This window comes from Tachysurus fulvidraco, chromosome 18 (assembly GCF_022655615.1).
Source record: "Tachysurus fulvidraco isolate hzauxx_2018 chromosome 18, HZAU_PFXX_2.0, whole genome shotgun sequence".
Lineage (NCBI taxonomy): Eukaryota > Metazoa > Chordata > Actinopteri > Siluriformes > Bagridae > Tachysurus > Tachysurus fulvidraco.
Window position 1 is genome coordinate 3,269,847 of NC_062535.1, and position 17,922 is coordinate 3,287,768.

General features: G+C 38.5%; 2 protein-coding genes across 3 annotated transcripts; both read right to left on the minus strand.

Annotated features, from left to right (window-relative positions):
- Positions 1 to 337: 337 nt before the first annotated feature.
- On the minus strand, positions 338 to 6,435 carry LOC113648703 (macrophage mannose receptor 1-like). Of its 2 annotated transcripts, XM_047802940.1 has the most exons (7): positions 6,115 to 6,434; positions 5,696 to 5,734; positions 5,397 to 5,530; positions 2,238 to 2,627; positions 1,691 to 2,032; positions 1,032 to 1,394; positions 338 to 942 (listed from the first exon to the last, which is right to left on the minus strand). In XM_047802940.1, the coding sequence occupies exons 4-7, from the start codon at positions 2,503 to 2,505 to the stop codon at positions 929 to 931; spliced, it is 987 nt and encodes a 328-aa protein (XP_047658896.1). In that variant the 5' UTR covers positions 2,506 to 2,627; positions 5,397 to 5,530; positions 5,696 to 5,734; positions 6,115 to 6,434; the 3' UTR covers positions 338 to 928. The 2 variants fall into 2 exon arrangements, with proteins under 2 accessions (XP_047658896.1, XP_047658895.1); XM_047802939.1 differs by lacking the exon at positions 5,397 to 5,530 and having other exon boundaries at positions 6,115 to 6,435.
- A 9,993-nt stretch (positions 6,436 to 16,428) lies between these two features.
- On the minus strand, positions 16,429 to 17,309 carry LOC125139416 (lithostathine-1-alpha-like). The gene is made up of 2 exons (XM_047803410.1): positions 16,874 to 17,309; positions 16,429 to 16,785 (listed from the first exon to the last, which is right to left on the minus strand). The coding sequence occupies exons 1-2, from the start codon at positions 17,277 to 17,279 to the stop codon at positions 16,772 to 16,774; spliced, it is 420 nt and encodes a 139-aa protein (XP_047659366.1). The 5' UTR covers positions 17,280 to 17,309; the 3' UTR covers positions 16,429 to 16,771.
- Between the last annotated feature and the right edge of the window lie 613 nt (positions 17,310 to 17,922).

Consider the following 17,922-nt stretch of genomic DNA (forward strand, 5'->3'; position numbering starts at 1 on the left):
TGGAAAACAAATCTGACAAAAAGATTCCAAACACAATAGAATTGAACAAGGGCAAAATACAGCAAGACTAGCATTGGAAAAGCAAGGTAATGCAAGGAAAACACTAATATTACATTGCATTAAACAATAGCACAAGGTTTCCTCTGGTTGGCTGGAGGGGAAACGCAGGTATAGTTGCAACAATGGGGTTATTCTTCTTCACTAAATCTACATTTCTGTTTAGTGAAAGTGGTTTTAGTTTAATGACAAATTTAAACCTTACCCTAACTTTTAGTCCTGCATGTTTGTGATGTATGTTTGTGACGTGGAACACAAAACACAGAGATACACTAAAACACAAACTTGAAATGTACTTTTATTTGATAGGAAACTGGCAGCAGTCATTATGACCCATATCCTTACATATTAAAGGAACAAGTGCTCAGAAATCCCAGGTATAGAAACCATCAACATTTCATTATGCAGAAATCCTGATAACACACTCAAAGAACAATGGACTGGAAAAAAAAAAAAAAAAATATATATATATATATATATATATATATATATATATATATATATATATATATATATATATATAAAACAAAAACATAAAAATGAATAATGATTACTTTAACATGTTTACATGGCTTGGTGTTCTAAACTTCCTGCATAGGTGTAAATGAACTGAATATGATATAGTTATAGCAGTTTAAACATCAGGTTAATAGATTTCAGCTACATTACCCAGAAACCCCATTAATAATAAAAGTCACTAATAATAATAATAATAATAATAATAATAACAATAATAATAATAATAATAATAATAATAATAATAATAATAATAATAATAATAATGTGTAGAAGAGAATAAATGAGACATTGCTGTAGATCAGCTGATGCTGGACACAGATGATGGACCACAACTTGTCTTCAGTCTTCATGTTTAATAAAACAAATCTTTAAACAAAAACCAAAAAAAACCAATTTTAAATGCGATATCAAAAAAGCGCAGTAAAACACAAGCATACAAAAACACTGTGACTAACCATCATAGGTAGAGCAGATGAAGTTGAGCTTCCGGCTCTCAGGCAGCTCGATCCACTTCTGCTCTCCTCCAGACTGCACTGCTCCGCTTCTCTTCTCCAGACTACAGTCTTCATTCCAGGTCCCATTCCCTGGTGCCCAGCCCTCATAGCAGATTATTGATCCAACAACCCAGAACCAGACACGCTGGGCGCAGTCGTGACGCAGGCCGAGCCACACGTGTTCAGTGGAGGCGTTTTGAGTCACTTCCTTTACCCAGAGCTGCATCTCCTCGGTGCGCACTGACACCAGGTCATGATGATGGTTCCTGCAGTATGTCAGAGCTTCCCACCAGGTTAGGTTCTTCTTAATCAGGATCACTTCATCTGGAAAAAAGAGGCAGCATTCAATAAAAGCTAAAGTGAACAGTTACAATCCAATAGTTTTTCATCTTTTATTTAGCCGAAGATTTAAACAGGAATCTGGATATAATATCCTGAAAATATTGCTAATATAAATATATTTTTCTGCAAATTTTATTAAAAAGTTTAATTATCTCTCTCATATCCATTTGTGATTGTATTTATAAAACAAAGTGTATTGTATAAAGTTCATGATAATACAAAACAGCATCAGGAATCTTTAATAAAGTAAAAAATTTAAACCACATCATTTAACTTACTCTCATGGCAGATGTACGGAAGTTTTTCTGTGCAGTTCACATCAGTCCAGTAACGTTGCTCAGACTCAGACACTGCAGCACAGATCAAACTTCCACTGGGTTTGTCAGATCTCCAGTATCTGAATGTGGAGTTACTCTGATCTGACCAATTCCAGGAGTCATTAAACAGACCGATCCAAGCAACTTGAGTGTGTGAACCTCGAAGCAGAATCCAGATCTCATCATTCTCCGTTTTGTTCCTCACACTGACCAGGTCAGTGTAGTTCTCTCTGCAGTAGGTCTGAGCTTCAAGCCATTCTTTTTGCTCATTAATCAATATGTAATATGTGCCAGTGCTATTTCCTAAAAAAACAAACAATTACAAAGTGACAGCATGAATTGCTTTTGTAATTTCTCTAAATTCTGTCTATACACTGGCCATAAATTTACAAACGTTGGAAAACAATAAACGCTGATCAGCCAGATAGACTTCAGCAGTGTGTAAAATAATTACCTTTAATTCCATGTATTATTATTGACACTTATGGTCATGAATATATAGATTTACCTTTATAACAAACAAATGGTAAAGATCGGGTACATCTGTCATCATACAACTCGCCATATGTTATTCCCATAACAACACAGTACTCAACTTCCCCAGCATTATTTGGTTCTCCACTGAACCAGTGTGTGTACGTGACTCCGTCTCTGTAGAAAGTTTGGTCTTCCAGAGACCACAGCCATCTCCCAGGTCCCGCTCTCTGTAGACCAATCCAAGCTTTCTTTGCATTTTCCTTCATCAGTGTGTGATTCAGCTTCTTCATCTCTCCCATGTTGCTGATGGTTGCCAGATCAGTGTATTTCTCTCTGCAGTAAGTCTGAGCTTCATTCCAGGTTTTATTCTCATTCACAAAGTGATAGCGATTAGGAATATATGCTCCTGTACCACATACTACTGTGAAAAACATAAGAAAGAAAAATAAAAGGTAAAATATGCCAGGTAAAAGATCCACCACAAAACATTGTGCACTTAATAAACAAAAGTGGCTTTTAAACCTGTTTTTTTTTTTTTGTTTTGTTTTTTTCTGCACTCGGTAATTTTTTTATTTTGTGGAATCAGAAACAGAAACTAAAGCATGACTACTGTAGCAATTTTGGCTCGCGAAGCAAGGTAAATATTTATAAGTAACTATAACGTGTTATAGTGACTTCTAAATATTTTAACCTAAGTTGAAATTAACGGTACTGGTATTAAGGTTACGCTTATTTGGTCTGTTCGTCCGGCGAACAGGCCGTGTACCTTTATTAATTCTATGAAGGCGGTATCTTCCTGGCCAAGAAAGATTCGCTTTCCTTTTACTGTATACCGTAATTTAAATTTGATTAACTCAATAGAGCATGTAATTCAGACCAGATATTGCAGGTACCTTAATTTGTGAGCGATACGCAGAAACAATCACTTATTTGGCACAAAAATATGACATTTAATGAATGAGACAAACACAACATAAACTAACTACACAAACAAACAAAAGAAATAGGGAAAACGAAGATTAAAATAAAATAAAACAAAATAAATTAAAATTGGGGAAAGGGAGGAAGAGACTGGAAAGAAGAAATTAGAGAAAGGAAGGAAAGGAATGGCAAGCTTAGACTTCAAAATTAAATCACACCCTAACTGGGAAATCGTCACAGAAACTTAAATTCACCTTATGATTCAATGAAAGATTCCTACTTAAAATTACGCATCTAAATTGGTTGGTAGAGGAAATGGTTACTTGCATTGGCTTACTGCACAAGAGTCCAGATGCGACAGAGAAATCTCTGAAAAGTCAGTTAGGGTGGGGTCAGACGTTCTTCCAAGTTCTCCTGAAGATCAGAATAGTTGTCGTTCTTGGAAGTGAAGCTTGCTGGAACTTCTTTGAAGGAAGATGGAGTCGTCTCCAAGCTGTTCCGAAAGTCTGACCACGGATTAGTGGTGTTTGTGACAATTTAAAGGTCGCGAACTCCACCCATCTTTGGGGAGATGACCAATACTTCGGTCAAGATTTCAGAGGGAAAAACTCCCTTTGTTTCAGGTGTCTGTGGGCGTGGTTTAGCTATCAAACTTTTAGATGACTTTAAAGTTTGATCCAAGGTGTATTAAGACGGTATGGCGCCTTTCGTGCTCAAATAAAATACACCATTGTTTGAAAAATGAGTAACCGATAATTTTGTGGTCATTTGGATACTAAACATGAAGGGTAATGACGGTATAACGGCAGAATACATTACATACACAGATCAGTAATCGAAGGGTAACTGATGTCAATACGATATTGTGTTCTTATAAAGGCAAAGAAACAAAAATGAAACACAGAACAAAATGCACTTTCCTTAGGGAAGTAAAAAGAAAACGATAGCTTCGTATACATTCTGACATCAGACCTTAAAGGGGCATACGGCATTAGAACAGGTATACATTAATATGCCATGATCAGTAAGATATGATGATAGAGTATAACGGATTTTAAAATACAATGTTGTTTTCTGACACATGAATAAAATACACCCTTGTCAGGAAATTAAGGAGCAAATAATTTTAAGTCAGGCAAGCCTTCCTTAAAAGAAGAAACCATTACAAAAAGGGTTATAAAAATGAGAACCTTAGAGTACCTTATCTTCGGGTTTTATTAGTAAAAGGAATGTCTCATTGTGGTGTGTGTGTGTATGTGTGTGTGTGTGTGTGTGTTTGTGTGTGTTGAGGGCCCCTAATCAGAGAAGCCGCATGGGGTTATCTGGTCTTTGTGTAGGCTCCAGTCATTCTTGAGCCAGGTGTGTGTGTAGCCCTAAATAAAATCGTAAAACTGAGTGGTCATCGGTTAATTGAGGAGTAGATGTTGAAATTTAGGGTGCCTAGGACATGAAATCTAAAATGACCGGTACCAGACGCTACACCCAATTTTAAGCTGCACAATACTTCAGCATTGAGGGCTTCATTTGTTGATACAAAAATAGCCTCAGATTACAAAGAGAAAAAAATAATGTTCAAACTTGTTTCAAACTGAAACTAAAGAGTAAATACAAGAATTGGCATCAAAATAAAGTCATTTATAGCCCCACATTCACAGAGTCAGTCTTTTTCACTTAAATAACACACATACACACACACACACACACACGAGAGGTCAGGAACGAATTAAGCTCGTATCTCGAGGCATCACTGTGCAGATTTACTAGATTTACTCTCACCAATACAGATTTTATACATGCAGATTTAATAGTGCATACTTCAGTTCTAGCAGGACCCAGAACAAACTAATGGTGATATTCAATCACATACATCAAAGAAAACAAACAAAATACAAAGAGAGGAGTGCTGAGACAAGTAGCAACAAATAAATAAAATCAACAAAACTAAGACATGGACTAAGTGACTCACAGTTGCTTGGCCTAGTAACTAAGTAACTAAGCCTTAGTAGAGGGAAGAGTTGATGTAAAACAAACACAGAGCTGCCGACTAAAATACCGGTACATGGCGTGAAGCCCCGTTGTACCGAGTTGGAGTCAAAGCGACCCACAACGGTATTCTCAGAGGCAAAACAGCAGCGCAGTCATACCCATGGACGTAACCCCATCATCCCCCGGAAAGTGGTTGGACAACCAGATCAACCATCTGAGCATGTAACAGTATGTTATTAAAAATAAATAAATCGCAACAAACAGGGACCAAAATAATACGTACCAGCGATTAGCAGTTATAACTCTCACTAAACGTAATCATCCTCACTCGATCTATTTTTTTGGTTCACAAACTGGATGCCAACCCGCACTGAGATAGCAGACAGCCCACGCTAACAACAGCGGGACAATATCGTCCTATAGTGGTAAACAGAGCACATGAGTAAGCACGCAGATAAAGTTTGCCAGACAAGTTACCACGCGGTTTTACACACACAGACACACACACACACACACACACACACACACACACACACACACACACACACACACACACACAGTGTACATTGTGTACACACTGACCTGAGAAGAGCAGAGTCACTGAAACGAGGTGAACCATATCTGTAAAGAAATTGTCAAAAAAACATTTCCAACATTACAGCTTATGAATTAACAATCTGACTCTTTCTATGTTCTGTTATCAGTTATATTACTGTAGTAAAGTTATTAATTCACCAACTTCTCTCTCGCTCTCTCTCTCTCTCTCTCTCTCTCTCTCTCTCTCTCTCTCTCTCTCTCTCTCTCTCTCTCTCTCTCTCTCTCTTTAAAAATGATCAAGAATCTATAAAGAATAAAATCTTCACCATGACTGTTACCAAACACAGACAGATAAGATGTCTTTTATAAATGTCCCTGTGAGAGCTGTTACTATAGAAACAATAATACATTACAAAATTAATATCTAAATATCAATAAATACATGAATGAATAGATTTCTGTACCTCATATATGTCATGTACTCCACACAGGGTGTGTTACGTGTGTTCTTCTGTTCTTCACCTCACTTTGTGCACCTGAACCTAACAAACCTCTTATTATACAGTATTACTGCCCTCTTTCAATCCCACCCATCAATTTACATAATCCCTTAGGTACATCCCTTAGGTAATCTCAGTATCTGCTGTTCATCAGAGTTTTGCTGTTGCAGTGACGCTGTTATGGGGTTTTATTTGGAACATATTTGAATATATCCGTGTGAGATGTTACATATTTACAGAAAAAAATGCTGCAGGGTTTTTCCATGAATTTGGGTAAACAAAAGACAGGTGAATAGAAAGAGTTGTATTTAAAGAATGTAGAATGTGAACTTAGTTCTAATTCTTATTGTAAAGTCATATGCAAAGGTTTAGGAACCTCTGACAATCTCCATGATTTTCATTTATAAATATTTTGGGTGTTTTGATCTGGCAACTAACTGAAGGACACAAAAGTAATATTTCAGTAGTGAAATGAGATTTATTGTATTAACAGAAAATGTGCAATATGCATCAAAACGAAATTAGACAGGTGCATAAATTTTGGCACCCATGCCATTTTGTTGATTTGAATACCTGTAACTACTTAGCACTGATTAATTGGAACACACAATTGGTTCAGTGGCTCCATAAGCCTTTAACTTCATAGACAGGTGCATCCTATCATGTGAAAAGGTATTTAAGGTGGTCATCGTTATTGTTCTCTTTGACTCTCCTCTGAAGAGTGGCAACATGGAAGCCTCAAAACAACTCTCAAATGACCTGAAAACAAAGATTGTTCCACATTATGGTTTAGGGGAAGGGTACACAAAGTTATCACAGGGCTATAAGCTGTCAGTGTCCACTGTGAGGAACATAGTAAGGAAATGAAAGACCACAGGCACAGTTCTTGTTAAGGCCAGAAGTGACAGGCCATGTTGTAGAGGCAAAAGCGAAGGATGGTAAGAACGGTCAAAAACAGCCCACAGACCACCTCCAAAGACCTCCAACATCAACTTGCTGCAGATGGTGTCACCGTGCATCGTTCAACAATTCAGCGCACTTTGCACAAGGTAAAGCTGTACGGGAGAGTGATGCAAAAGAAGCCTTTTCTGCACACACGCCACAAACAGAGTCGCTTGAGGTTTGCAAACGCACATTTGGACAAATCAGCTTCATTTTGGAATAAGGTGCTGTAGAGTGATGAAACAAGTGAAAAGTAAAGGAGCTATGATGATATCGGCATTGTTCCCCTTGACATAGAGCTAATGTATCTGCCTGATCAATACAGTGGGCATTTGGACAATATGAGCTTCAAGGTCTCGAGTATGTCAGAAAGTAGATGTGAACAACCATGCACTTAAGGTGGTCACTGAATATTTTGTTAACAATGGCTTGAAATACAGCAGGCAATTTATTAAGTTTACATAGTATGACCAAGTACTCGTGTCCACTGGTAGTGTGGTTTTCCACTTCACTCTTTCTCGCCAGTGGTTCATCTTTGTAACTTTCCAAAGTCTGGGTCTCTGAGATAGACAGTAAGAATATTCTGCTTTTAGAAAGGGAGGTGTTCGGTAATAGATTGATAGTACAATCCCATGATCTATGTGGTGGCATTTGGGTGGCTTGTTCCTTGCTGAACACCGCCCCCAGGTCATGGTATTCCAGGGAGACGTCAACAACGTGAGTGGTGTCTAGGATTTCAATGGAGGTGGAGTGGCACCGGAAGCTCATAGAGAATGAATGCTGTTTGAGGAGCTCCGCAAGGTGGAAATCTGCGTTGTTGTTAAGTTTATTTGTTAAATTTAAATTGGCCTGTAGAAGAAAATAGTGTAGCTCATAACAAGCCTGATATCTCGTTCCATGCTAAACAACTGCTTCCTGACTGCCATTTTCCCCGGACCTCCATGCTGAGATATCAACGTCTTGTGGAATCCCTATTCTGCACTTCTAATTATTCGACTATTGTAGGGCCAGGGGTATACAGCCATGCCTAGTGTTTCTCCCCTACATTGCCCGCATGGAGGAAGCCTGCGCTCCCTTCTAAGCCATGTAGAGTCACCTAAGCCATTGTGTAGAAGGCCTACATGGAAGCAGCACAAGCCAATGTGCCCCTGAACAACATGGTGGTCTTGCAGGCCTACCAAACTGACCTGCTAAAAGAGCTTAACTGTGGTGGGGATTGAACCTCAAGGCAATATCTGAGTTCCACTGAGCCAAAGATCTCCCACTCCGTGCCACAAAGCAAACGGCCCACACCAAAGGTTCCATGGCTGTATTTTTTTGTCACAAAGAGGCACCTGTGGCTTAATTGAACAGAGATTAAGGACAGACATAGATCCTTTCTCCTGGATGCCTGATTTTGCCTGTTCGGGGAAAGCAGTGACTACTGTCATCAACAGCATTCAGGGAATTTATCCGTCGTCACAGTGAGTAAGCAGCCTGGGCCATCTTCCAGCCACAAACAGCACCCCCCCACCCCCACCCCACACACACACACACCTTTCCTGCTCAGAGCGAGTGTTGCAGCCCGAGCTCACCCATCAAAGTCTATGGAGGCCTGTCAGCATGCCCAGACCCAGGCCTGTCAAGTAAGCTAAAAAAGAAATCCTGATGCCCGAGGGCTTTGATCCCTAGGAGCGACTTCCCCTTCTTTGCCATCTCTGGCATTTTGGAGGTCAGTAAGGTCTGCCCTTACTCTCTTTTCTTGTCTCCTGGATCAGCACCTGCAGGGTATCGGGGAATTCTTTTGTAGACAATTTGGTAGCATTGAAACTTCTAAGTGTGTCTAAGTGGGTCCTAGACACTGTAGAAAAAGGTTACAGGATCCAGTTCACCTCCTGTTCTCCGTTTCAGGGTGTATTACCCACGGTTGTTGGCAAACACCTAACCACGTTTCTCCAAGAAAAACTGCTCCGCTTCTAAGGAAAGGGACCTTAGTTTATGTTCCCCTCCCAGATCAAGACTCCAGCTTTTACATCTGGTATATTGTTGTGTATATATATATATATATATATATATATAATATATATATATATATATATATATATATATATATATATATATATAAATACAGGGGTCTGTGTCCAACTTTGGACCTGCAGGCTCTAAATGCTGAATGAGATTTGCATGATGAGTAGTTTGAAGGATGTAAAAACATTTAATCATTCAACAGCCACTTTAGTAGAAACAGCTACACCTATTCATGCAATTTTCTATATGTCATATATGCAATGCATAAAATCCTATACAAGCTTCAGTTAATGTTCAAATTCTAAAATATAGTGCCAAATAGGCTCAACAACAATGACTTTAACATTGGAAGTCAACATGTAAACCAGGATCCAACTCATTATATAATATTCTGCCAAAAGGATGCAACCTAAACCTAAAATAAATGCCTTGTTACTTAACCAATAGTAAAGCAGTTCATCTAGTAGTACAGGAATGAATTATAACAGTAATACAGTTCATTTAAAGCATTTGGCAGACACCCTTACATTTTACCTCATTTTATAGCTAAGCAATTGAGGGTTAAGGGCCTAGCAGTTGCAGAATAATGGACATGGGATTCAAACTCACAACCTTCCGATTGGTATTCCAACACCTTAACTACTAAGCTAGTACATCCTGCAATTTTTTGTCAGTGGAGTAAGTAGTGACAGCAATTGCGTCTTTTAAAAACTTACTGTATGTGAACAGTCTGTTTTTGCTTGGACAAGAGATGGTTTCCAGTGTATATTTTACCATAGCATTTTATTATTTACCATTTTGAGATCAAAATCACTTGTGAACCCAGTCTCCCTCTCTCTCTCTCTCTCTCTCTCTCTCTCTCTCTCTCTCTCTCTCTCTCTCTCTCTCTCTCTCTCTCTCTCTCTCCCTCTCCCTCTCCCTCCCTCTCCCAACACACAAACAGACACCCACACAAAACACACAATCATTGCATACACACTGACCTGGGAGCAGGAGCAGGTTGTTAAATGAGATCAATCATATTTACAAGTAACATAAAAGCTATTTAAAGACATTTACAAAATTACACTGTACGTTCAAATGTATATATGAATAAACATCAGCTATACATACCCGTCAAGTTTCTCTTGTACTTTTCTGATAAAGTGGATGTAAATGGTCAGGGTGTGGGGCAAGTTGTGGCCTAATGGTTAGAGAGTCTGACTCGTAATCCTAAGGTTGTGGGTTCGAGTCTCGGGCCAGCCACGACTAAGGTGCCCTTGAGCAAGGCACCGAACCCCCCAACTGCTCCCCGGGCACCGCAGCATAAATGGCTGCCCACTGCTCAGGGTGTGTGTTCACGGTGTGTGTCTGTTCACTGCTGTGTGTGTGCACTTTGGATGGGTTAAATGCAGAGAACGAATTCTGAGTATGGGTCACCGTACTTAGCCGTATGTCACTTCACTTAATTGTGATGTTTGCAGTAATATATACCTGTTTTCTCACCTTATTATTTGTGATTCTTGTGATCCTGTTTGTAATTATATTTCTGTCCTCTTCTATCCTCTCCCATCTATTTGCCCTCCCCTCTTGTGTCTGTTCTATATATGTATTGTTCTGCATTTCCACGAAAGTATTTGCATAGAGGAAAGAATGATTTGTGTTTCTTATTTGGAATTAATTTAAATAAAGGATAGCTTTGTTTGTGCAAGCTGTTTGTGTTTACAGACAAACAAACTAAAAACTTGTGTTCTTTGATGGCTATAAAGTACAATCTGAGCTCCACAAACTTTGGACATGTAAAGTACAATCAATATAAAGTAATGGCTTGTGATGTCAGACATGGCTGTATGTCCCCATATTCTTTTTTACTGTATTTTCTTGATTCCGGTTCTATTCCTGTATGTCACCAGATGGTATGGTAGGATCGTAGTATAGCAGAGCGGTAGGGGAAAGAGTCTAACAATGCTATATATAAAGAATTTTAAAATGCCACAAAAGGCCCCTAGGGGCACAACATTTGACTATGCCACCCCTTATGAGGGGAACAGTCCCAAAAGGACACAGGTTCGTTACCTAATGATGAGCAAGAGACGAGGGCATGAGAATAACACAATATATCTTTATTTGTACAGTTGTGCAGGATTACAATTCTCTAAAGAAAATGTCAAATCTTCAGTCACTAAACATGAAATCAAATTGACAGCACACAACATATACTTGAAATGACGAGGCCTTTCCAGAGCAAGACGAGATAACACATGACCCAGCTACAGCACAGTGTCAAGCCACACAACTCACACATGTGGAAGGTACACAAACAGCACACAGTGAACAAGCCACCCTCAAAAAAGTACAGCAATTATTCCTCCCCCTCAAAGATGACCCACCAAACACAAGTATATCAACAAAAGTAAACTCAAACAAAACAAATTAAAATTCCAAAACAAAACAGAAATTCCTCTCAGTTTATATTAAATATAGTCACAATATAAAATCACACAAAACAACAAAACTAATCAATAATGAAACCAAATAGCCCCGATTCAAAGAGGGAAAAAGACCTACAATGATGCCTCGAGATACAAGTGCTTTGACATACAATTTTTTTTGAGATACGAGCTGTGATTCGACCAAATTTTTCGTCTTGTTATACGAGCAAATTTTTGAGATACGAGCATCCGAGCCGCCGCCGCCGAAACAAAGATCTCCAACAATCTTGTGTGCTCTGTTTCCCCCGCCTCAGCTTCCCGCGTCAAATGACGGCCGATAAAACGGAAGTCATTCATTTCCTATGGAGAGTCGCAAAGGCACTGCAAGAGGTGCCGACCATCTGCGGATCCGTTATTTTCCGTTTTGAGCGTTGGATCCATTAAAAAAATTTTACTTGTGTGACTACACTGCACCCGATATGCCGACCAGACAGGTTTTTATTAAAACGACCGGCAAATGTTAGTGAGGAAAGAGTGACAAAAAAGGCAAAAACAAGTGAAGAGAAGCGATGAAGAAAATTAAGCAAAATTAATGTAAAGAAAACAGTTAAGAGAATTTCAGTTCTGTCAGGACCACTTTGTCAAAAGATAATTTATTAGATGATATGCATACAGTTAGTGTTGGCGGTATGCTTCTGTTCTGGACAAAAATCCACGCGCCCGTCCGTGTGCTTGCATGGTCAGAGTGCGGAGAGCAGCGACTAGAAAATAGAATACACACCCGTATAATAGAACCACTATTCATGCATAGTATTTTATGTTACTTGTATAAATGAATGAATGAAAAATATGTGGAGATTTATGACGTAAACTGGTAAAAGGAACATGGGTTCCGGCATGGTGGAGTCCGGTTGGAGGAGGGAGTTTAGATCACGCAGCAGTGAAGCGCTAGAGCGGCTCTATGAATTGGAATTTTAATTGTCGGGTAATATGGATGTCGTAACCGGATTGGTGCGCCGTCATGGACAGCTGATTAACAGCTAATACACGCTTGACGACGTGGCCTGCCAGAACTAACACGATGCTTGATTTTAGTTCATTAATTTTAGTGAAGTTTAGTTAAGTTCCATTTAAGTGTAAAGTAGCATTAAGAGTGTACAGTGGCGAGTAAGTAAACGAAAGTCAAAGTGTTCGTACAAGACAAAATTCCTCCTCCTCCGCCTGTTTACTCCTCCCTCAACCCCCATGCGCATCTTCCGTAAAGTAAAACCAGTTTTAACATTCTTTTATTACTGTATGTTTTTATACAATATTTGTCATTTATAAATACAGGAACTGTACGTTTTTCATATTCAAAACACATAAACAAAACAATTCTAGTGAAATTTTGCGAGCTGGAATGGATTAATGGGATTTCAATTCAATTTCAACGGGGAAAATTGTTTTGAGATACGAGCAATTTGAGATACGAGCGAGGTCAGGAACGAATTAAGCTCGTATCTCGAGGCATCACATTGCAGATTTACTAGATTTACTCTCACCAATACAGATTTTATACATGCAGATTTAATAGTGCATACTTCAGTTCTAGCAGGACCCAGAACAAACTAATGGTGATATTCAATCACATACATCAAAGAAAACAAACAAAATACAAAGAGAGGAGTGCTGAGACAGGTAGCAACAAATAAATAAAATCAACAAAACTAAGACATGGACTAAGTGACTCACAGTTGCTTGGCCTAGTAACTAAGTAACTAAGCCTTAGTAGAGGGAAGAGTTGATGTAAAACAAACACAGAGCTGCCGACTAAAATACCGGTACATGGCGTGAAGCCCCGTTGTACCGAGTTGGAGTCAAAGCGACCCACAACGGTATTCTCAGAGGCAAAACAGCAGCGCAGTCATACCCATGGACGTAACCCCATCATCCCCCGGAAAGTGGTTGGACAACCAGATCAACCATCTGAGCATGTAACAGTATGTTATTAAAAATAAATAAATCGCAACAAACAGGGACCAAAATAATACGTACCAGCGATTAGCAGTTATAACTCTCACTAAACGTAATCATCCTCACTCGATCTATTTTTTTGGTTCACAAACTGGATGCCAACCCGCACTGAGATAGCAGACAGCCCACGCTAACAACAGCGGGACAATATCGTCCTATAGTGGTAAACAGAGCACATGAGTAAGCACGCAGATAAAGTTTGCCAGACAAGTTACCACGCGGTTTTACACACACAGACACAGACAGACACAGACACACACACACACACACACACACACACACACACACACACACACACACACCTGGGGAAAGCCATGAATGGGGTCCCACGAGAGGGTGGTGCCAGCAATGACGTATAGCTAGGTAACCCAAAACCTGCCTTTATATAATTCATTCACTGATCACGTGACACAGCAATCAATTACAGTAGTCTCATTCACTCTGCTACGCAAGCATTCATACACCTTCCTAATGGTAGGTGCACAACAATAAATTACTGTATCTTCTGCATAAAAATGGAAAGATGCATGTTGAACATTTTCGCCTAGACAGTTTATATAAATCTCTCCAAGACCTGTACTCCTCCAGAGTGTGCAAAAGAGCAAAGAAAATCACCCTGGACCCCTCACATCCAGCACACTCCCTCTTTGAACTGTTGCCATCTGGTCGGCGCTACAGAGCCCTGAGCTACAGAACGACCAGACATAGGAACAGTTTCTTCACTCAAGCAATCCACCTGATGAACAATTAACACCATGGAACACACAACACATATTTGCACTATGTATACCTCAATTTGCACATTTCATACTTGCACTCTGTACATACATGCATAACACATTGTCTGAATGGTTATGTTTACTTCAACTGCACATTTCACGATTGCACATGTGTACATACAAATTGTATATATTGTATACTTATTTGCATATGTATATTTCATATGTTTATTTTAACTGCACATTTCACACCTGTATATGTGTACATACAATTTAATCTATACTACATATGTCATTCTGTTACACTGTGGAGATTATGTCACTAAAACAAATTCCTCGCATGTGAAAACATGCCTGGCAATAAATCTGATTCTGATTCTGATTCTAAATAGTGAATAAAAGTGGCCCTAAAATGGAGCCTTGTGGGACCCCTTTACAGATTGATAAATATTTTGACGTTAGGCCATCAACTTGCGTAGCTTGAGTCCTATCAGCGAGGTAGTTAATAAACCAGCCCACAGAGTGCTGAGATATACCTATACTGATCAGTCTCTGCACTAATATACTATGGTCAACAGTGTCAAATGCTTTGGACAAATCAATTAACATAGACACACAGTGTTTCTTATCATCAAGTGCTTTGACTATATCATTAATTACATTTATAGCAGCAGTGGTTTTGCTATGTTTTACCATAACCCCCTACGACCTGGTGTCCACATACGTGGACATCACTGCAACTAAAATGCAAGGCCAAACCAAAGCTCGGGTCTTAGGTTAATATTGGCGTCATGGTTCCTCTCTGAGTCTTAGGAGCTTTAACTCCTTTTGTTTATTTTGTTATACCAGATGAAGTGGGACAGGTAAGATGTCGTGCTACTTCCATTGTACCACACGTAGGTAACTCGACGTTAAATACATTAGGAAAGAGGTGTACGCCACCGCCTGTATGTTTCTGTTTAATAGCTTAGAGTAGGGAAGTATTCGGCGCTCGGCGATGAAGGCTTTCTTTTCTTGTTTATTTTCCTTAGTTAGGTTAGAGGTTTAAAACAGTTAGTATTGGTTGGGTTTATATTTTTATATTTTGTTTGAGTTGTCCATTTATCTCCTTTCTCACTTGTATATAATAAATCACACATTTCGTGGTTAATATTTTATGTCCTCGCATTCTTCTTTTTGCTTACTACACCCACAAAATTTACCACAACCATAAATGTTACTCCTTACCCTAGACAACTTTTAAAAGGTCGTAATAATTATACTCCACATCTGGACATTTCTATATTTATTGTACTTCTTTTGTGCTGTTGGTACTTTGTCAAAGTAGCTGCAGTTGTAACACTTTACACTGTGCTGTTGACTGAACCAGAGTTGTGCATGGATGTAATGATGGGCCGGGAACAGCAGATGCTGAATCTGTATGCAGAGATTTAATGAGAAGGCAAACATTCCAAAACAGTAGGCAAAGGGAGAGTCAAAAAACAGGCAAGAAATTCCGAAAAGCAGAGAGCAAAATCTGCGTGGCAAACAAATCTGACAAACAAATCTGACAAACAAATCTGACAAACAAATCCAAACACAATAAAATGAACAAATTGAACGAGGGCAAAATACAGCAAGACAAGCATTGGAAAAGCAAGGTAATGCATGGAAAACACTAATATTACATTGCATTAAACAATAGCACAAGGTTTCCTCTGGTTGGCTGGAGAAGAAACGCAGGTATTGCTGTAACAATAGGGTTATTCTTCTTCACTAAATCTACAATTCTGTTTAGTGAAAGTGGTTTTAGTTTGATGACAAATTTAAACCTTACCCTAACTTTTAACCCTGTATGTTTGTGATGTATGTTTGTGATGTGGAACACAAAACACAGAGATACACTAAAACACAAACTTGAAATGTACTTTTATTTGATAGGAAACTGGCAGCAGTTATTATCACCCATATCCTTACACATTAAAGAAACAAGTGCTCAGAAATCCCAGGTATAGAAACCATCAACATTTCATTATGCAGACACCATGATAACACACTCAAAGAACAAAGAACTGATATGTATATATATATATATATATATATATATATATATATATATTTATATATATATATATATATATATATATATATATATACATATATATAAAAACAAAAACATAAAAAAGAATAATGATGATTTTAACATGTTTACATGGCTTGGTGTTCTAAACTTCCTGCATAGGTGTAAATGAGCTGAATATGATATAGTTCTTTATTCTTAGAAAGCAGACAAAAAACAATTATATGTGCAAACCAACACACTGTAGTTTAAACATCGGGTTAATAGATTTCACCTACATTGCGCAGAAACCCCATTATTAATAAAAACCATCAGTAATAATAATAATAATAATAATAATAATAATAATAATAATAATAATAATAATAATAATAATAATAATGTGTAGAAGAGAATAAATGAGACATTACTGTAGATCAGCTGATGCTGGACACAGATGATGGACCACAACTTGTCTTCAGTCTTCATGTTTAATAAAACAAATCTTTAAACAAAAACCAAAAAAAACAATTTTAAATGCGATATCAAAAAAGTGCAGTAAAACACAAGCATACAAAAACACTGTGACTAACCATCATAGGTAGAGCAGATGAAGTTGAGCTTCTGGCTCTCAGGCAGCTCGATCCACTTCTGCTCTCCTCCAGACTGCACTGCTCCGCTTCTCTTCTCATGACTACAGTCTTCATTCCAGGTCCCATTCCCTGGTGCCCAGCCCTCATAGCAGATTATTGATCCAACAACCCAGAACCAGACACGCTGGGCGCAGTCGTGACGCAGGCCGAGCCACACGTGTTCAGTGGAGGCGTTTTGAGTCACTTCCTTCACCCAGAGCTGCATCTCCTCGGTGCACACTGACACCAGGTCATGATGATGGTTCCTGCAGTATGTCAGAGCTTCCCACCAGGTCAGGTTCTTCTTAATCAGGATCACTTTATCTGGATAAAAGAGGCAACATTCAATAAAAGCTAAAGCGAACATTTACAACCCAATATATTTTCATCTTTTATTTAGCCGAAGATTTAAACAGGAATCTGGATATAATATCCTGAAAATATTGTTAATATGAATATTTTGTTCTGCAAATTTTATTAAAAAGTTTAATTATCTCTCTCATATCCATTTGTGATTGTATTTATAAAACAAAGTGTATTGTATACAGTTCATGATAATACAAAACAGCATCAGGAATCTTTAATAAATTAAAAAATTGAAACCACATCATTTAACTCACTCTCATGGCAGATGAACAGGAGTTTTTCTGTGCAGTTCACATCAGTCCAGTAACGTTGCTCAGACTCAGACACTGCAGCAAAGATCAAACTTCCACTGGGTTTGTCAGATCTCCAGTATCTGAATAAGGAGTTACTCTGATCTGACCAATACCAGGAGTCATAAAACAGACCGATCCAAACAACTGGACTGTGTGAGACATTAACCACACTCCTGATCTTGTCATTCTCAGTTTGGTTCCTCACACTGACCAGGTCGGTGTAATTCTCTCTGCAGTAGGACTGAGCATCGTACCAGCTCATATTATTATTAATAAATATATATTTATTAGTGTTTGTGTTGTTTTCTGAAAATAAATAAATAAATAAACAAACAAACAAGTAAATAAATA